Source organism: Schistocerca americana, chromosome 3 (genome assembly GCF_021461395.2).
Source record: "Schistocerca americana isolate TAMUIC-IGC-003095 chromosome 3, iqSchAmer2.1, whole genome shotgun sequence".
NCBI classification, from domain to species: Eukaryota; Metazoa; Arthropoda; class Insecta; order Orthoptera; family Acrididae; genus Schistocerca; species Schistocerca americana.
This window is the reverse complement of record NC_060121.1, coordinates 184,572,773-184,594,986: the sequence shown is the minus strand read 5'-3', so window position 1 is coordinate 184,594,986 and position 22,214 is coordinate 184,572,773. Positions and strand designations below refer to the sequence as shown.

The 22,214-nt window shown below is 41.0% G+C and overlaps 1 protein-coding gene across 4 annotated transcripts in view; it reads left to right on the top strand.

The window, feature by feature from the left end:
• LOC124605437 overlaps window positions 1-22,214 on the top strand; it is a 122,520-nt gene that overhangs the window by 25,704 nt on the left and 74,602 nt on the right. Inside the window, exons 3-4 of one of the 4 annotated variants that reach the window (XM_047137105.1) lie at window positions 16,345-16,500; window positions 19,088-19,249. In XM_047137105.1, the coding sequence (XP_046993061.1) occupies window positions 16,345-16,500; window positions 19,088-19,249 (318 nt within the window). Of the gene's footprint in view, window positions 1-16,341; window positions 16,501-19,067; window positions 19,250-22,214 lie in introns of those variants that run through there. The other 3 variants (XM_047137104.1, XM_047137107.1, XM_047137106.1) reach the window with 3 other exon arrangements.

Genomic DNA, 22,214 nt, shown 5'->3' with positions numbered 1-22,214 from the left:
TAATCCTGGAATCCAGCAGAGCACATACAGTTTCACTTCCTAACACTGAGCACACATAGGGCAGCCTCCCACCCCACATGGCGCAAACCCTACAACAACCTAGCGGGAGCCTTCTTCATAAAGCAGAACGTGCCCTTAGCTTCTGGCATCAGCTTTTCATTCGTATACCGTTAGGTATTGGACTATCTCTGGCAAAATGCCCAGGCTTCCCGCAATGGTCGTGCACAGCCTCAATAACAGGATGTGACTTACCAGATTTGACTTCACACATATTATTTACCATGCCCAGGTCATTGCTCAGATTTAGTTCTGTCGCCCCCTCCTCCTTCCCTGCCTCAACACGTCACTCCCTCCCAACCCAGCCCCCCTGTTTATGGTTAGTGTAATTAATATTCTCTATTTCAACCAAAGGCTTGTCTAAATCGACAAAGCACTCTGGCTTTTTCACTAAATGATATCCTGGGCCTGTCCTCTGCTGTTATACATTCCAAGATATTTGTTGCCGCTTGTTCTTTAGAGATCTCAACACACAATGTTAATATGCCGAGAACCACTTCATTAACATAATGAGCCAAAGGCTCATCCTTGCAATGTACCCGGTGTACATGTAGGTCTTCCAAATCCTTCTTTTGCACGATGTATTCCACCATTCAATGCTTCTGCATTTATCCTAACCAAATGGGCTACTGCCAAGAGATACATAAGTTGTAAGAGTACCCAATAATCATCCTGTAATACGTTAGGGTGTTCATGTAACCTAACCGCAGTCACAACAATTCAGTTAACTGATCGGTACTATCTACTGGTGAACAGCCATCATTGGGTTGGGCAACATACCGAATGGCCTGCTGATTTTTTGTTCATGTCAGCCCTCACTAATATTAACTTCAACAACCTGTTCCAATTTAGAAATCATATTTGCTGTTGTAAGGCCACAGCCTCATCCTGCAACCTCTGTACTTCGGACAAAACTGAGGGATGCCTACTAATACTACATATGTCATGAATTGTATTAGTCAGGTGGTCCACAAGGGCACACACTTAGGAAATCTGTCTTTGAGATGGGGAGTCAATTTTAAAACCTGATAAATCGTCCTGAAGGTCACTCAATAAACTTTTACAGAATTCAACAATTTCCCTCATCTTACCCACTGTCTCGGCAGAGGTGTTTGCTAGGGCAGTCAAGGAAGCATGCAGGCATTGACAAAGTTCCACTATGCTGCCCTCCATGTTTTGTTTACAAAAGCATAGCTTGTATTGCAGGCACAGTTTTCTAAGACTTACCACACCTATGACCTTCGTGACTGCGGGGAGTTTTAACACAACAATAACACAAATAGAATAAATATACTGATGGCTATGCTGTCACCAGTGTGTAGTTTGTATCCTTACGCCCACACCATGCTCTGTTACCATTTATAGATAACAGCAGGGCACAGGGCTGCTGGAGTGTAATGGCCGAACCTATATTTGAATACGATATAACTATATACTTTATTCTTATTATCTTTATTTTATATTCTGTAACAATATTCTTTATTTACCAGTGTTGGACACTGGTAACAAATAGACATCTCTATTACAATAGCTGGCCCTTAGCATATAAAATTTAAAAAAGAAAAAAATACAGTGAATAACACTTGGGATCAGAAGACGTACATATATGCCTCAGTTCAAAACAAGTTAGCATAGCAATCGTTACAAGACATTTTAAATGCAAAGTGGTAGTCGGGGGGATTTCAAGTAGAATGATATTTCAAACTAAATTTAGAACAGTTTCCAATTTCATAAATCATATGCAAAAGGAGTGTCAAAGACTCAACCAGTACCTCTGAAAAGGGGAACTTGAAGCAAAACACAATTCCCCAAAAATTAAATTGACCAAAATTACTGCAAGGAAAATCTTTTACTCAACAGGTTAATTTATCACACCTCTGGCCAGTTGGTCCCAGTAGAATCAGAATTCTTTAATCTTAACTTAAAATAGTATGACTAACAAACTATAATTTAAAGAGAAAGTACTTTTTTGAGAACATACAATACATCAGTTATTGTGCCATTCCACTACAGCACCATTCAGAGAGCGTGGCTCAGCTGACTGCACTGGTCGGCGCCAATGCCCGAGACAGTGCTAAAAATGACACAGACAGAATAAGTCCCAATCTACAACATATAAAAAGCAATAAATTTACAGCCAAATGTGATGGTACTTGCCAAGCCCCCAAGCTTTAGGAAGCATCATTATAAAATACAACAACTTCCTATTAATTAACAAGTGAAAGCCAGGAATTTTTTAAAAATAAATCTCGACACTGGCAGATGTTGCAGTTCATATGACCAGCATAAACCTATCTTTAAACTGCAATCCAGGAAAGTGAAAATCAATGAAACTACTACTCTGGCTTTCTTACACAGCTGCAATCAAAGCAGGCCATGAATCAATACTTGCTTAAATAAGACAATACATGGAAGCACTAGGTAATAAAAAAATAGACCAACCTAAGCAACTACCAATTTTCTATAAGGTGAACCAGATAACTTTGTAATCCTACAGTAATTATAATGGCTCATCCGAATTAAAACAGGTTAAGAATAATGATAGAGTTACTGGGCTTGCTGTGGCTTCACACTAGGACACCGTAAATAGTACATGCCTTTCAGAATGATTGCCAAACCACTTCAAAGGCTCAACCGTTAGCAGTAGCCTCATAAATAGGCACAACCAACAGGTTATGCTGAGCCAGAACAATAATGCAGTGCAATCAAAGCACTGTATGGTTTCTAACAAGAAATGGGCTGACAAGAACTTATTAGTTTGGGTGACAGTACTTACAGCAGCAAGAAACTCACCCGCAAAAAAAGGGTGCAGTTGTCAGCAAGAGTGAGAAGACTGAAGACTGTGCGATGCAATGGGACAGGACACGGCTGCACCCAGGCATAAACTGCTCACGGACAGCAAGGGCTTACATTGTGGACACTGCCAGCCCCAGTTCAACTGAGCCAAGACCTCGCACCATGCAGTCCAACTCAGCTGTGGCTCTCAGATGGCTTGCCACTCTTCGGCATGTTTGTGCTTGGCTACTATGGGTCCCCAGGCTTTGCAGCATCTTTCCCCTTCCATGCTGCACATGTGTCCTATTGCTATTCTTTTTCCCCCCTTGGGGAACATTTCTGAAATGTGCTGTGCATATTCAATCAGCGATATCAGAACAGTCTCTCCACTGTCTTTCTTTCCTCCTCTTGTTTTTTTCTTTCTTCTTCTCCTATCCTTCCTCTGCTTCAGCGTTTGAAGAAGTTCCTCTTCTTCTTCTTCTTCTTCTTCTTCTTCTTCCGTGTGCACTCCTGAAGGCCAACCCACCTTCAGACGAACAACAGGTGACTGGGTAATGTGTAATTCCCAGCCCCAGGTTGACAGGTAGGGTTTGCACAAAAAACCCCTGGTCAAGGTCAACCCAGGGAGGGGTGATTGCATGAGCTGCTACCTTCCTAAATTGCTGATTGGTCTATCTGTCAGGTGCTCAGGAGGTGTGACCTGAGATGTGAACAATCACCTAAGGCCCCGAGTTGGAAGGAGTGTGCCATTGGAGATGCTGGCAATTTTGAGGGATTTTCTTGCATTGAGCCAATCATCTTTTTCCACCGTCAACGTCTACCAAGTGTAAACAGAATGAGGTTAATGATTCAGAGACCTCTAGCTTCACCACGGTTCCTCGTAGTTTCGTGTACTGATGATGCTCAGTCATTTGCTACGGTCAATCGTTTATTATTCAGAAAGGTGTTGATGGAGTTGCTGGCCCTGTGAAATCCTGCTCTCATTTATAAAATGGGACTTTGCTTTAGGGGACTACTTTGAAGTTATCACAGTACGACTGTACATTCCAAACTCGATGCACTGCTACCAGTGGCATCATTACAACCACACTCGAGAGGCCTGTTGACATCCAGTCGTACATGTAACCTGTGGTAGGGATGCTCACGAGGGCTATTGTCTGCCTCCTCCTCCCCTCTCTCTCAACTGCAATGGCAACCATGTCACCACCTCCTGAGATTGTCCCGTGTATTTTGATGAGTGGGCTGTCCAGTAGGTCCGGGCGAAGGAAAAAGTGCTTTACCCGATCGCTTCGAAGTTGTTGGCCAGCTGGAAACCCTGCATTCTACCATCTGGCACCTATAGTACTGTTCTTGCTACATCTTGTTTCATGAAGGACTTAGTCATGCAGACATGTGACCTCAAATTTAGCACTGCTGTTGTGGAATCGTTCAACGTCATGGTAGCGTCACAGTCTCTCCTCCAGCTATGCAACAAGCCATGAAAATTTCACCTCATGGGGTGAAGTCACTTGCTACACAACCAGCAGGCCAGCAAGGACAGAAGGAATACTCTTGCAAAGTTCCTAAGTCCCTCCAGCCAACAAACAACTGAGTCTTCCTCTGCCAATCGGAAATTCTCCAAGAAGTCAAATAAAGGGGGAAAGTCTTCTCCTTCACCAACAAGGAGATCCTCTTCAGTGGTGTTGCCACATGATACCCTCACTCGCCCAAAATCTGTCACTGGTGTCACCTGACTACCTGGCTCCACGCCGTTGCAGTTTGCATTTTCCTTCCTCACATGACCTTTTCCCTTTGTACCATTTACATCCCTACATCTTCGATATTGCCAGGGTAGACTTTTTCCAGGTTATTGGACTGCTTCCCCACACTTTTCTGCTGCTTAATGCGCACCATCCCCGGAACCTGTCAGAGAGGTGTCCTCTTGGCTGACCTCAGTCAACTTAACCTCATCTGTCTTAACACTGGAGCACCCATGCTCCTTTCAGACTCCACGCACACCTATTCCCATCTGGACCTATTCTTCTGCACTGCCCAGATTGCCCATCGCCTTGTGGTCCATTCTCTCTGACACATACTCGAGCGACCATTTCACGTGTGCTATCCATTTGCTGACTCCTACCCCACCTATGTGTACACCCAAATGGCAGCTTTCTAAGGCCGACTGGAGGCTTTACTCCTCACTGGCGACCTTCCATGAACAACATTTCCCCAGTTGTGATGACCAGGTAGAAGATCTTACAAACGTCATCCTTACAGCTGCAGAGCGTTCCATTCCCCGCAATTCCTCTTTACCACACCTTCTCCCGGTCAGTTGGTGGAGTGAGGTGTGCCACGATGCAATTCGTGCACTCAGAAGTGCTCTTCACGTTTTTAACCATCATCCTATGATGGCAAACTGCATTCATTATAAACAGCTGTGTACACATTGTTATTGCATTCCTTGGCATAGCAAAAAAGCTAGCTGGATCTCATTTACTAATTGTTTTAAAAGTACCCATTCTTCTTCCATTGTGTGGGCCAACTTCAGACTGCTCTCTAGGACCAAGGTCCATTCTTCAATTTCTGGCCTGACCATAGCAGACAATATCATTGTGGACCCTATTGCTGTCTCCAACACCTTGGGCTGCCATTTTGCGGACATTTCAGGCTCCTCCCACTATTGCCCTGCCATCCTCCATCAGAAATGAGCGGAGAAGGCTCGGGCGATACCCTTGTCTTCTCAGAATAGTGAGTGCTACAATACTGCCTTTACGATGAGGGAGCTAGATAATGCTCTCACTTCATCTCGAACCTCTGCCCCAGAGCAAGATGATGATCACATTCAGATGTTGCAGCACCTTCCTGTTGCAGGCAAGCAGTTTCTCCTTCATGCAGGCAACTGCATCTGGGTAGAGGGTGCCTTTTACTCTAGCCCATTTTATAGTCTGTATGCAGAAGCTGCCGAACTGCCACTGTCCTACTGCTGTGAACTCCTCCTCAGCACATAGGCCTTTTGTTTGCCATGAGTGGCCACCCGTCCTGTACCACCTCCTTCGATGACTCATTTGATCGCCAGTATTGGGCGCGTCCCTCTTCTGTTACCTCCTGGAGTTTGCTTTCGGCTCTTGCTCCTTCAGCTTAACCTCACGCTGCCTGCCACTTTCCCGATAGGTGTAAACCCTTCACCACCTTTCCTTTGTGCAGTGGGCCGTGTTCACCTAGGACTTCATTCGTTTCTTAAGGTCTCTACTCCAGCCTCGCTCTTATCACCTTCAGTTTCACATCCTTCGTATGGAACTTCACGATAGTATCTTTGTGTACACTAATGGCTCTTGGACTGTCCGTAGTGTTGGATGTGCCTTCGTCATTGGCACCGACTTTTATCGGTATCAGTTTCCAGAACACTGCTCAGTATTTACTGCAGAGCTCCTCGCATTGTATCAGGCCACACAATACATCTGGCGACACAGGCTTTTCAATTGCGTCATCCGTTCTGACACTCTGTGTCTTTCAAAGCCTCTGTGTGCTGTACACTGTCCGTTCCGTAGTGCGAGTCCAGGAAAACTGTCACTTGCTTATTCTTGATGGAGCCACTATAATGTAATGTGGGTTCTTGGCCTCGTTGGTGTGACAGGAAATGAGGCCATTGACGCAGCTGCCAAGGCTGCAATCCTTGTACCTCAACCCGCTAGTTCTTACAATGCCTTTGATGAACTCTGTTGCCATCTGGCATCACCAATGACTCTCCCGTCAAGGGAACAAGCTCCTGGTTATTAAGCCTTTCCCAGCAGCTTGGACGACCACCTCTCAGCCCTCTTGCCGTGAGGAGATCATTTTAGCCAGGTTGCGTATCGGGCACTGTCTTTTTAGCCATTGCCATTTGTTAAGTGGTGCTTCCCCCATTACTTTGTACCCATTTCCCTCAACCTGTAATTGTGCACCATTTCCTGATGGGAAGTTCTTTTTTTTAACCACTTATGTCCACGTTTGTGTTTGCCATCTGAGTTACTGGCCGTTTTCGTGTATGACACGTGGGCTGTCGACCTCATTTTACTTTTTATCTGTCATAGCAATATGACAAAGGAAATTAAACTTTAGTTCAGGACCTCTGTTTCTCTATGGTATATTTTATAGACCTTTCTCCTGTTTTCAGCTGTCTTCTCTTTCATTGATTGGGATTAATGTATAGTCGTTTTTAACTCCTCTATTTGTCTTCGTTTCCATTTTCTACAGTTATGGCATGGGCATTTATGACTCTAGTTATTTTTGCTCCCAAAAACAAAACAAAAGAAACAAAACTCAGCTGTGTCGCCCTCTGCATCACATCGAGCCAACAGTGACCCTGCCTTGCTGAAGTGCTGGCTGCCATCCCCAGCCACATTCGCGTCACCACTTGGCACACGGGCATACTGCCCTCACCCAGTCGTACATGTAACTCTCTCTTTCACCTTTTTGGAAACATCCCCCAGGCTGTGGCTAAGCCATGTCTCCGCTATATCCTTTCTTTCAGGAGTGCTAGTTCTGCAAGGTTCGCAGGAGAGCTTCTGTAAAGTTTGGAAGGTAGGAGACGAGATACTGGCAGAAGTGAAGCTGTGAGTACCGGGCGTGTCGTGCTTCGGTAGCTCAGATGGTAGAGCACTTGCCCGCGAAAGGCAAAGGTTCCGAGTTCGAGTCTCGGTCGGGCACACAGTTTTAATCTGCCAGGAAGTTTCAAGCTCTATTTTAATAAATCCTAAAGTATCTGTAACACAAATGTGTCTTTGTCAGCACTTTCGGCTTTGAAATGATTTATATTTACTTGCGGTCTTGTATCACATGCAAGTATTATGGAAATGTGGCAATTTCGTAAATAAAATTGTATGTTCACAGTAACGAAAAATTATGTTGGCAGAAGTGGAAAGAGGCATTATCATTACCAAGAGGCATTGCAGTGCCATAAGTTTTTTGCCATTGCACTTTAAGCTACTGGAAGTAGTGAGATGACGTTTGATGGAGAAGTATTCTTAAGATTTACTTATTGATTTTCAATCTGGCTACTTGTAGTTTTGTCGCAGAGATGCTAAACATGTGGCCTTCAGGGAGATTGGAATGGCAAGCAGAAGCAGCCTTCACTTTACAGGTGACCACATTACCTCAGAACTAGTGAACAGATGTGTATTTGACTCTCAGTTATTGCCCCTGTGTTGGCTAGGACAGATAAATTGCAATGTGAGTGACAGGATTATTTGCTGTTTCCACCTAGACTGACTTTACTGTAACCAAAACGATTAATTGATAACCTTATGTCACACCTAAAGTGAATGGAAATGTTGGGAAAAATGAACGGAATTTAGCAGAATAATTCTTTATTAACCAGGAAGTAACTCATCAGTCAGAGTTGCCAAACACATTCTACTTTGTTGCCAAGATTTAATTATATTACCAGCAGGAAGAATACCAGCTGGAGTGTTCCTGGAGCGGGTTCAGAAGTTACTACAACTTGGATCACAAAGATACGGCTGCACGATTGGCAAAATACCAAAAGTATATCTTGCTGAGTTTTATTCCCATTACTGTAACTAGGTTTAGGGACTAGAATGTAGATACTAAAATAATACTCAGTGTGAGACCAGAGTTTATCCTGGCATATACAGTGTTCAAATAACATATGGAAATGCAGCCAGGTGACATTGTTGACAACCACTGATATTTTGACAGGAGCACACCTTGCTATTTTCAAGGCAAAACTGCAGGATGTGCTCCTGTTGAAATATCGGCAGTTGTTCCCATAAGTTATCTTGTGACCTCCCCCCTCCTCCTTTCTCTCTCTCTCTCTTGCTCTGTCGTCGTTGTTTTCTTCTTTTCTCCTCGGCTGTCCAAACCCGCTTCCTTCGTTGTCCCACGGCTATATCTCAGGGTTTTCAACAAAAGGGAGGGAGAAGGGGGCATATATGTGGTTGATCACGATGATGTAGTGCAGTGTGAGTTTCACCCTTATCTCCGTTTTGGGAAGATTGATGACTAAAGTTGAAACATTTCTCTAAAAAGGTAAGTGCTCTCTTTCTTCAAAAGGTGAAAATTGTAGTGTAGACTATAATTTTTATTTATCTACTAAATTGAAGGAATACGACACAGTTAATAAAGTTCCAACTTTGGATGAAGTTTATTGATCCCAAGGAGCTGAAACAAAACTTATCCGTTCCAAATTTCATTCTCAACGAGAATAGTCAGTTTTCTGGTGTGCATGTAGTGGTCACCAATGATTGAAAAAATCGTTCTCGTAATTCCATTACAATCTGTTTATTGGTTCCTAACCAACATATCGATCAATCGACTATTCCGTGATTAATATATGTCATATTCAAACAGTAAATATATGTTGTATTCAAACAAATCAAACCCCATTCACTGTAAGCACCAAGAACAATTACTATAACCTCCAATAATTCTTTAATAATTATTACAAAGTTAATGTCAAGAAATTACAAGGAGTATCAGTAGCTTACCGCATATCTCAAACTTTGCGCCGTTATTTCAAAAGTCCGCGCTCGATCTGTTTATAACAAAGTTTGGTCGTGGCTCTCTAGAATGTTTTCCAAAACAACTACGGATCACGGATTATCAGTTTCACGTGAATTCTTTAAAATTAAAGAGGACCCGCACTCGACTGCAACTTGTCTGCGCACTTGAGCAACTCAGATGTTGTTATCTTTATCAACAAAAAAAAAGACATGCGTAACGCAGCATTGTGATCTGCTATGTCCAAAAAGAAAAGAAAAGAAAAAACCCTCATTCTTATACAGTGTCAATTGCTCAGCAAAGATTGCACTACAAAAAAATCTCAACTTGAGATGACGTCAGGCGTTACTACCTGTTTTGACTCTCCTACTCTCACGTGACACAAAGTATATCTGACTTTAATTTGACATCCCAACAAAATTATTGCTTAAAGATTCCGTGGGCTACTCGGACGAATACCCATGTAATGCTACAATCTGAATAATGCTCAAATGCACCAACTGCAGAAAATCAACCAGTCAAGTTAAACAACAAAATAAATGCAAAGAAAACAGGAACAACTTGAACAAAACTTTCTGTGCAGCATCATATAATATTCACACCATGAGACATGAAGAACGTGTTGGCTTTTTGGAACACCTATTGCAGAATGTCAAATAGGACATACTCGGAATCAGTAAGAAGAGGCTCAAAGCTGAAGTGATTACTATCTGCAAGTCTGAGCATCTCCTGTTTCAGAGTAACTCACATGCAAATTTGCTTATTGGGCATAGCTTTGCCGATTCACAACAGGAGGAAATTTGCTGTCACCAAGATCACGTCCATTTCAGACAGACTGATCTACATCAACCTTGAGTTGAATGCTGAGATTAGCCTTCAAATCATTTGCGCCTACATTCCTATTTCCACCTCAACCTATGAAGAAATAGAACAGTTCTATGACGATCTGACAACAGCAAAAAATTCAGAAACTGACACATTTTTCTTAATACTTGGTGATCTTACTATCAAGATAGGAGTGAAGACCACAGATCATCATCCCTTCATTGGGAATTTTGGACTTTCTAAGCAAACCCAGATAGGACATATTTTGTTAACAATATTTTGTTAACAAAGAATGTTACTGAAGAAATTTTACAAGAAAAATCCGAAAAAGAGGTGATCCTAGAGAATCCCTGACAGCAAGGTTAAGAATGAAGGTGATTACATCCTCTTATTCAATAAGCAAATTTACTCAGATATGCCTGTCATAAATCTCTTCAAGAGAGGTAGTGACCATACGCCAGTTAGGCCAGGATTTATATTAACACTCATCTCGAGAGAAACCATATGATGGACAGGAAGAGCTGACCAACAATAAATAGTTGAAAGAGAAAAGAAATGAGATTAACAAGAAACTACCAACAGAAAAGTTAAGAGGAATATATCTGAACGAAAGACAGAAATTACCGGCAGTATTTGAACAGCAGTAATGAAAGCCAGTGCTCTGTAAAAACAGAAAAATCAGAGATTCAGCCTCGAAACGAAGTAAAGGCGAAACACCGACAGAAACACGTCCAAATATGGAGACCTCTACAAAAACATAAAGGATGTCGTCAGAAGAGATCGCTGAAATGAAAGGCTGATCGAGGAGAACATCAAAATCAAAGTCTTTACTGAAAGAGACAAGATTATAAAAACTATTCAGGACTTCCATTGGAAGCCATACAGTCACTCACTGTAAAGCCAAAACTTGCATAAAAATGAGAAGTGGTAAATACTTATGAACTGCAATGTCCTGGTTGGACGGCACCTGCGTGAGGTGGTGTGTAGCCAGTGGCCACATTACGCCAAGGAAACTCTCGAGTATGAACTTTTCTGATCTTGACGCATCCATGAGTTTTTGCTATTGCAGGTGGGTTAGAAAGTGAAGCAAATTATCTTTGAAGTTACATCAGACTGATAACTTTAGCATACAGCAGAATGCTATTTAAAGAATAGAAGAAATGGACTTGAACTCATGAATTAGTGTCTTCATTGCGCAACATTTACTACTAGCCCTTGAGCTGATACAGCACTGCGACAACTCAAGGAGGAGACAGCACTACTTCCAGACTCTACAGCATTATCAAATTATCCATGTGGCCTGACTTAGAATTCTGAGGGGCAGCCACTTTTATTGGCCGCCTTCAGTGTCTGTGGTGATCAGCAAGGCCAGTGGTCAGGCTTTTTGTCTATGACTGTATATAACTGAACCCTGACTCATCGATATCAATTTTCTCCCCTGAAAACTTGCATTGTACACTTTGGTAGACTCAGCACTGTGCATATGTACACAAACTTTACTTCAGTAATGTACTTGAAGCCCATGGAGCTTCGAACTTTTGAGGTCAGCATCTCCTTAGGCACAGACTACACAGTTCTTCTCTGATGCTGCAAAGCTTTGATTTTTATCGTACTCAGACTATAGATGCGTTGCTTAATAGTCAGCAGCACCACCATCAGTACTGAGCTTGTTAGGTCCTGTCCATCTCAATGGTACGCAGTTGTCAACTGGAGCTTTCTGTGTGAGCCTTGTAGACAGTCTAGTGGTGGAAGCTGATGTCCCACCACTGAGGGTCAGATATCGACAGATCTTGGCGACCTGTGCAATTAAAATCTGTCAGATCACCACCTTTCCATGTTATTTGACTCTGTTTCACAACCAGCAGTTCGGACTTAAACTTTCTGGCAGGTTAAAACTGTGTGCTGGACCATTACTCTAACCTGGAATTTCATATCAGTGCACACTATGCCGTAGAGTGAAAATTCATTCTGGACGCTGTTCACACTGCTGATGAATCACCCAAAAAATGCATAGACCAACTGAGATACGATTGGAAGCTCTAGGCGAGGACCTCCAACTGCCCCCTTTTGTCTGTGTACAGTTCGCTCTTGCCACCCCTATGGTGCATACCCACTCCTATGATTTGTATGGACCTCTTTTAGGCCATAAGGAAAATGCTGATGCTGCCATTCTCAGACACCTGTTCCATTCTGTTCTCCACTGCTACACACGTTCAACACGTGTCTGAGAGAGCCATTAACCTGACTACTTCCCTACCCCAGATGCTTGTGGACAATGGGATAGCAGCTAAGAGTCATAGGGAAAAGTGGACGTTATTACAAAATTTAAAGCATCTCATTGTTCGGTGGCAGGTGTGGATGTGGGGGAAATACCTCTCACTGTGATCTGTGCAAAAAGTACGAGACTTGCAGAATGTAGACACATCAGCGAATAGAGCATCTCTCCAAGTTTTTAACTCAGCATACAGGTCAGCACCACTTGTGACACAAGTCAGTGTATGCATATAATGCATTGAAGCCACTGACACGATTTTCCCAGGAAAGTATGAGAGCAGCCCACTTTGGAAATATGTTCATTGGGTTGCCTATCTATAAGTCTGAACTAGTCTCATGCAACTGTAGAGAGTGGGTGATTTGTCTATGTATTCTGACATGCCTCACCCCTAGTAAAAGTACGCCACAGCACATATTAAGAATTGTAGTGTGTAGCAATGCTCTATCCATTAATATGTCATTTTCTATATGTCCGGTAGTTCTTCGCACAGTTATCTTCTGAAACACTGGTGGTGTTTATGAGTATAGCGGGTGATGATTTTAAACAGGATGAGAAGCTGTGTCATTACAAGTATTGTCAAATTCAGCATTGATAAGGGAGAACTGTCTTGAAGCAACTTACTTTGATAAAATAATCATTTAACAATGAGAATAAATACCAATTGAATGCACCTCTAGGGTGATAAATAATGTATCTCGTATGCCTTATTTCAGCTAGTTGCAAATAGTTCCCACCTTCTTCATATTTAGAAGGGAAGATCAGAAAGTAACGCACAATAATTTTACTGCCAAAAAGTTTTATAGGTAACTAATCACAAATGGACTTACATAATTTACCTACTTATCTCTATAGTCGCCAATGTTCTCGACACATTTCTTCCATCATGGTACCAGTTTCAGTATGCAGTGTTTGTAGAAGTCCGATTGGTTGGAGTGTAGCCATCTGTGGACTGCTGATTACACTTTTGCATCTGTCACAGAGCTTTGACCAGCTAGGTATTTCTTCAAGAGACCAAACAGATGAAAGTCCAGCGGTACAAGATCTGGACTGTATGGTGGATTATACAGCACTTCCCACCCAAATTTGGCGATTTCCTCATGAACAGGAGCAGCAAGATGGGGGCAAGTATTGTCATGAAGAAGTTTGATACCATTAGCATTAATGTTGTGGCGTTTGTCACAAAGAGCACACACAACTTAACTAAAGTTTTCATGTAGGCTGCAGCATTCACAGTGGTCACGTTTTCAGCAAAGTTCACCAATAACACATCGTATATATCCCAGAACACTGTCTGAAGCACTTTCCTGGCAGCCTGAGCAACTTTCAGTTTTTTTTTTTTCGAATTGGGAACCAGAATGTTTCCACTCCATAGAAGCCTGCATGGTGTGTAGTGGTATGCCCACGACTCATCACTAGTGACAATTCCTTTCAGAAAGTCATGCTCTTCTGCAGCATTAACTGATCCAAGCTTGTCATCATTCACTGACCCTTGTGGTTGCCTGTCAGGTTCTTAGACACCCAGTGAGCACTAATTTTACGAAATTTCAATATTTTATGAATAATATCATACATGACACTGTAGGAAATGTTGACTGGTGCAGTAAGTTTCACAGTTGCACATGCCAGTCATTACAAAATTGCTGCCTCAGTGGCTGTGGGGTTGCAGCTGTTTCTGGCCACCCAGAGTGTGCCGAATCGTTTAAGTCCACACAGACCTCTTCGAACAATGCACGCCACCTGGAGATGTTGCTACAGTCCATATAGTCGTCCCTGTGCATGCCATGCGTGTCCCTGTGAATTTCACTCAGTTTATGAGCTTTGGCCAAAAAATATCGAACTCTACTTTGCTGCTCTTCACAAGCTGACGGCAGTAATGTACACACCATGTTTTTTGATAAATCGGGATTCTCTTGTTAGAGCTGCACGTGAATACAAAATACCATTGTAGTGCAAATTTCAAACTGTATCATTGTGAAATTTCAATATTCCAGCTGTGATACCAGGGGAGGAAAAAGTTATTGTGCAATACTTTGCTATCCTCTCTTATTACTGGGGTTGTACCTCAGGAATGGAATAGTTTAATATGCCATCAACATAATTTTCTTCAAATGCTGAGCCATTACTCGATATTGCTGCACCACAAAGCAATTTTTACTTTATCCATTGCCATTTAGAAAAGATCATTAGATGAAGAGCAGTTGAACGGAATGGACAGTGTCTTGAAAGGAGGGTTTAAGATGAACATCAACAAAAGCAAAACGAGGATAATGGAATGTAGTCGAATTAAGTCGGGTGATGCTGTGGGAATTAGACTAGGAAATGAGACACTTAAAGTAGTAAAGGAGTTTTGCTATTTGGGGAGCAAAATAACTGATGATGGTCGAAGTAGAGAGGATATAAAATGTAGACTGGCAATGGCAAGGAAAGCGTTTCTGAAGAAGAGAAATTTGTTAACATCGAGTATTGATTTAAGTGTCAGGAAGTCGTTTCTGAAAGTATTTGTATGGAGTGTAGCCATGTATGGAAGTGAAACATAGACAATAAATAGTTTAGACAAGAAGAGTATAAAAGCTTTTGAAATGTGGTGCTACAGAAGAATGCTGAAGATAAGATTGGTAGATCACATAACTAATGAGGAGGTATTGAATAGAATTGGGGAGAAGAGGAGTTTGTGGCACAACTTGACTAGAAGAAGGGATCGGTTGGTAGGACATGTTCTGAGGCGTCAAGGGATCACCAATTTAGTACTGGAGGGCAGCGTGGAGGGTAATAATCGTAGAGGGAGACCAAGAGATGAATACACTAAGCAGATTCAGAAGGATGTAGGCTGCAGTAGGTACTGGGAGATGAAGAAGCTTGCACAGGATAGAGTAGCATGGAGAGCTGCATCAAACCAGTCTCAGGACTGAAGACCACAACAACAACAACATTAGATGAAACTCGAAATCAATTTCTTGAATTTCAGAGAATCAGATTCATCAATATCTGTGACTGTTTTACCTTGAAGAGTCTTGTCTGTACCACTCAGGAGTCAATTGACTGAGTTAATAAAGTTTCATTTTCTTGATGATGGTCTCCAATTTCCAACCCTTTTAGCAGTTTGGACCATTGTCAGTCCAGGATATTCTGACTCTGTTTCTAGAAATCCACATCTCAATGGCATTCATTGTTTTTGTAGCCCTTTTGAGAGTCCATACTTCTGGCCCATACAGGAAAACTGTGAAGACATATGACTTAATTAGCTTGTGAGGTTCCTCCTTGTTGCTCACTTCATTTCTTGTCGATTATGGCTTTTTTCATCATTAACCTTATTAGATTACTGGTTGGGTGTTCATTAAATACAGTGGACTGAAATGCCACTATTGGTTTATTATATCCTGAGTGGTGTTGTTAAATTGTTGTAATAAGTCATAACATGGAATTTGAATAAAACTTCAACTTTGATGAAGGCTTGAGTCTTAGACGACATTCCCTACTTGTGAGTTACTGTTAGACATTCTCCTGACACACAACCTGAAATTTAGTACTCTATTTTTCTTTCTTTTGAATACTTCCTCCAACCAAGCATTCATGATCGACCATGCCTGAAGACTGGACATTAACTACTGCAACACTAGTGCACGCTAAAAAACACTCAACCGTAAAACTCACTGTTGAACCAAGAGGTGTTTAACAAAGCATTATCACGACTCACAGAAGTTGTATTCTTTCCCATATTGATCATTATGCAACGACGATGACTTCATAAGCTGTAGTTTTGTATGCATACTGAAACGATTTTTTGAAGAGATTTTGTAAATGCCTCATGTGCCTCTTCAACATGATATTTGATTTCAATTGAATGTGATTTGTCACTTCAGCCTATATTTGTTCTAATTTACCTATCTTATTTTTTTTAACATTACATTCATAACACTGATAAATTTTCACAGCAGTATGACTGGAACTTGCCGCATGTTGAAGGATTTTGAAGAAAGGCTGTCTAAATGCGCAGTCGATAAGAATGAAATTGCAGCAGTTCATCTGTTGATGAAGGACTGTTTTACAAATATTTCTGATGGCAATGTACCCACAGAAGCTGACCTGGGACAGTAAGTAACAATAAAACATTACTTCAGAGTGATGTGGCTAGATTTTACAGTAGTTACTGTTGATTATGTTGACAACTGTAACACTTGGTGTGACATGAAGAGAAAAAGAGTAAGTCTTCAGTGATTTGTCATGTAGAAGCATCTTATGATGGAGCCATAATTATTAAAATAGTTTAGTAATTTTGTTATGTAGGTGATTAATAATGAATCCTATTATTTGTGTGTCATGTTAGGTGCCTACACTTAAAATGGAAGTTAGAATATTTGAAAGACATAATAGGCCTGTAATAAATTTATAGAACTGCTGTGATTAAAAACATTACAGAAACAAATTCTATTTTGTTGTTCAAGTCTAGTGCAAATGAGTACAGAAAACAGTCCTGGTATAGTGGTGTACAGCTTGACACAGTCACATCGATTAGTAAAATACTTCGGCATAATGCTACAACTGAACTCTACAGGCATTATTTCATAACTGAGCTTTTCACTTTCAGGATCTGACACTACGTCTTCAGTTGCAATTCATGTAGGATCCTACATCCTATTTTTTTTACCTGTGGCAATATGGGAAGTCCACGGCAACGTTGTTTCTTGAATTCTACTAGCATTCAGTTTGAGATTTAGCTCACAAGGTTATTAATTGCACACCATGATTCAAGATCTCATTCAGACATATGTAGGTAGAATGTACACAGAATGTTCCATCAATGGTTTGCAGATGCTGTTTGAAGTTATCGCTGTATTAAGTTGGAATCTACATACCACTCTTTGAATGCAGGCCCCTATTGTGACCAGAACCGAGGTTTGAATCTTCCTACACATTGGTCAGGGGGCCTGAAGGTGGGGTAATATACCGCCAATTTATTGGGCTTTCAGCCCAATAAAATAAGTTTTGAAGTTACAGATAGACAGCTGAAAGGTATTTGATTTGACATTATATAGTGAACTGTCAAGGTTCCCATCTCTGAAAAGATGGACATACAAAGGCTGTTCAATCTAAAGCTGTTTAATAATGTGTGTTCACACTGAGGCAATGTGTGATATAGTTCATTGTAATGAAGGTCATGTGATGCAGTACTTATTGGTGCGGTATTTGTGTTCGCACTGGGATGATACAGTCTGCAATACAATACACGATGCGACCTGCATTATGACAAACAACAAGACAGGACAAGTTGTGTTTCAGGCTCAGTTGCAACCTTGAGTTCTTCTGTTTTGGTTTATCGATATTTAAAGCTCTAACAACTGAAAAAGAAAAGGAAATGCTGAGTGCACCTGTGCAACGCTATTAATGTCAAACATAGTTTGGCAATGGTCCCTTGTGAGTGCTCTCAACATGAACCAAATTCTGCAGAGTGAATACAGAACAGTTTCCACTTTTTAGAGCAACTAGTATCAACTGAAAAGCAAGACACAAATTTTTGGCTTGCTATTTCTCCTGCTGAGAAACTACTGATTACAATAAGATAAGTTAGTGAAAATGTGATCATTACATTAAAAATGCCACTATGAAGAATTTATTTTTAATAAGACCACATACTGTGGTACTTAACTCAGTGAAGTACATATATGGGTAATGAGTAAGATTTGAAAAGCTGCAACTGTTCAGTGAGTTATGGTAGAATATGATTCAGATTCACATGTACGTATAAGGAACATTGCCGGATCTGATGTAAATGAGTCACCATTGATGATGTAGAATTAGTGGCAAATTCTGTGTATGAATAGACAATGTTGTGTTAGAAATGGAAGAAGCCCATGATGATGTTGACGAAAATTACAGCATCTCCTTCTTGGTTTCATCTAGCTGCTCATTCAACAGCAGCAGAAATTTTGCATTTAGAGCTCTTCCCTGTCTGTCACTGGGTTTCGGGAGGTCTGTGAGCATGGACTGAAAAAACATCCAGTCAGACTCATCAGCCGATGACACCTAGAATCTTTTCATCTCATTAAAAAATACAAAAAAGACTTTGCATTTCTGTCGTGGCTACAGGTTCCTTGCATCATGCCCTGTGGTGGAATCTATGTACAATTTCTGCCACCAACACGAAGTGAACAAGGAAAAACATAGCTAGATGATTTAGTGGTTAGGACTCTGGAGTTGCACCCATGGGAGTGACTGTTGAAATTCTCATCTGGCCAACCAGATTTAGATTTCCATGGCTCCTCTAAATCACTCAAAGCAAATCCCTGGTTGTTTCCTTTGTTAAGCAAAAGCATCATTTCTGTCTCTGTTCAGAGCTTGCACTGCGATGGGACATTAAATACTAAAGTTCCCAGTGACACAAAACATATCCATTGGACATGGGATGGATTCAGTTATATATTAATGTTGCAACGTTGTTTGTGCTGCTGCTAGGGAGGTGCACACTGACAGGTATAAACTATAACTAAACGTAAGTTATGTCATTATTGTGCTATATAAAGCTAATTAAATACAAAAGTGTAAAATATATCACCTTTAATCAACTGGTTTGTATTCCAATAAACTAAAAAGCTATATGTGTGAGTGAGTGAGAGAGAGAGAGAGAGAGAGAGAGAGAGAGACAATCAGATATAGTTTATAGTGTGTTTTCTTTTGTTTCCGGTGGGAGATCCTGAAAGCCGAAGAAACAAATGGCGTAACTTTTGAAGATGATCCTCTATATTTATGTAATGATACTGCAGTTATAGAAATGGAAATTAAATTAGTGAAAGAAGAAAGAGATGAAAATCTTGAAGTGTGTGATGAAATAGAGTGGACTTTGAAGTAAGAAATATTCAAACATATGGTCTACCGTAACTTTTTTATTCTTTGAATTATTTCTTAAATTGCTTAGCTTTTCATGTTATTGGTCACTGCTTAGCAACTAATACAGTACTATGGTACATATTAGCTTCTGCTAAACTCTAATTGTAAAAGCCTGTGGCTGTAATTAAAATTCTTTTATTACTAGGATGAAAAACTGTTAAAACACTAGCACTGGAATAGAGCAACAGTGTTGTTCATTTCTTAATTCTCAGTGGTTGTCCATGCGGTAGTTTCTATAACACAGCATTGTACACAGTTGTCTCACATTTTTGAAAGTAATACACTGTTTCGTATCTGTTTCTTTATCTGCATCTTTGATGTCCCTGGCACCAAATCTGGGAAGCATCATCTCAGGGTGAAGTGTTACATTCCATTTAGGCAAACGACATTTCACACTCTTTGTGTAGTATGAGGAAAGATGATCATGACAGAATAAAAATGTTCAAATGTGTGTGAAATGTTATGAGACTTAACTGCTAAGGTCATCAGTCCCTAAGCTTACACACTACTTAACCTAAATTATCCTAAGGACAAACACACACACACACACACACACACACACACACACACACACACACACACATACGCCCAAGGGAGGACTCGAACCTCCGCCGGGATAAGCCACACAGTCCATGACTCCAGTGCCTTAGACTGCTCGGCTAATCCCGCGCGGCATGACACAATAGTATTAAGTGGGAAGTAAGTTGTGGAATATATACTGTTTGTGGGTGTTTGTTTTTGTATGTGCAGATAGTAAACAGTAGGTGTGGAATACAAGAAAACGACAAGGTGTGATAGCAAATAAACCGGTTCACCTGCTGTGAATGGAGCCTTTTACTTTTTGCTGTTGCAGCTTGGCAGTTACTTGACTGTCAAAGAGCAACCACAATCTCCAAGAATGAAAGTACAAGATGGTTTTATGTCAAATGAAATATATTGTAATCTTGACTGTCGTGTTGAGGCTCCAACGTGTGTCTCCTAACAAGGGAACCTCCCCATCGCACCCCCCTCAGATTTAGTTATAAGTTGACACAGTGGATAGGCCTTGAAAAACTGAACACAGATCAATTGAGAAAACAGGAAGAAGTCGTGTGGAAGTATGAAAAAAATAAGCAAAATATACAAACTGGGTAGTCTATGCACAAGATATGCAACATCAAGGAAAGTATAAGCTCGCGAGCGCCGTGGTCCCGTGGTTAGCGTGAGCAACTGCAGTATGAGAGGTCCTTGGTTCAAGTCTTCCCTACAGTGAAAAATTTATTTTTTTATTTTCAGACAGTTATTATCTGTCCGTCCGATGCGATCACTTTTTTGGGAGTGATTATTACATCCACAAGAAATCCTAAATCGGGTAAGGTAGAAGAATCTTTTTACCCATTCGCCAAGTGTACAAGTTAGGCGGGTCGACAACATATACCGTCACCGGTGTCATATAGAATATAGCAGACGCGTTTTCCTGTGGAGGAATCGGTTGACCTATGACCTTCAGATCAAACGTTTTCGGTTCCCATTGGATAGGCACGTCCTTTCGTCTACTAATCGCACTGTTTAGCGGTCGCAAAACACAGACACTAAACTTATTACAGTGAACAGAGACGTCAATGAACAAACGAACAGATAATAATTGTCTGAAAATAAAAAATTAAACTTTTCACTGTATGGAAGACTTGAACCAAGGACCTTCTGTTCCGCAGCTGCTCGCGCTAACCACGGGACCACGGCGCTCCTGCACACATATTGTCCTTGATGTTGCTTATCTTGCGCATGGACTACTCAGTTTGCATATTTTGTTTGTTTTTTTCATTCTTCCACACAACTTCTTCCTGTTTTCTCGATTGATCTGTGTTCAGTTTTTCACGGCCTATCCACTGTGCCAACTTATAACTAAATCTGAGGGGGGTGCGATGGGGAGGTTCCCTTGTAAGTAAAGTTGTGTTCTACTCAAATTCGCTGGTCACTCTGATGATCTGTACACCCATTCAAGGAAGTATATGTTTGGTAAAAGGAAAGCAGTGGACGTGCTTTTATGTGACATGAAAATAAGTTATCTTCCTTTGCCCCAATAATAGCTGCAGAATGTGAAGAAGTGAAGCCTTTCCTTGGTTACATATGGGATTTCAGAGACACTGATTAGCAGGACCTCTACTTCATGAGAATCAACAAAGGCAACTGGATTAAAGCAAAAAGTAAATACATCAGATGTTATGTCGGGTCAAGATCTCATGAAATATTCTGACTCAGCTTTGACTACAAGGAGCGAGCCATCAGCTACATAAAACCCTAAATGAGAAAAACACTTCTACGGGTAAATTGATTTTTTAAATATATTCTGCCACTGTGAAGCACACTTTCCTATTACATGATCAAGATATGGGTTTACCTCTGTTCCTAACTGCATCTCTACTTAACAAGCCACCTTATGGCATGTGGTAAAGATAAATCACACAGCACTATTAATTTGACATATTACAGTTCCATTCACAGATGGTGTGTTGAGAGAGTGACTGCCATGAACCACATGTGCACTTTTGAACTCTCTGATCTTCCAGTATATTTATTTCCAGATATATACTTGGTAGACACTAGTATTGAAATTCTCTCTCTCTCTCTCTCTCTCTCTCTCTCTCTCTCTCTCTCTCTCTCTAATGTCAACACTAGTCTCTCTGTGGTGCACAACACTTTGTTATAGCATCTGCCGCTAGAGTTGGATGAACATTTTAAAGTCTCTTTCACACGGAGTAATTGAATCTGAGTTGAAATTCATATCTGTTCTTTGCACCTTCTCTATTAAGCCTTCCTGGTTAGTGTCCCCAGAGTGATGAGTAATACACCAGAACCAGTTGAACAATTTTTGTACATTTCATTCTTTGTAGATGAATTATATTTCTGTACGATTCTTCCCAAGTACCTCAATCCTCGATCT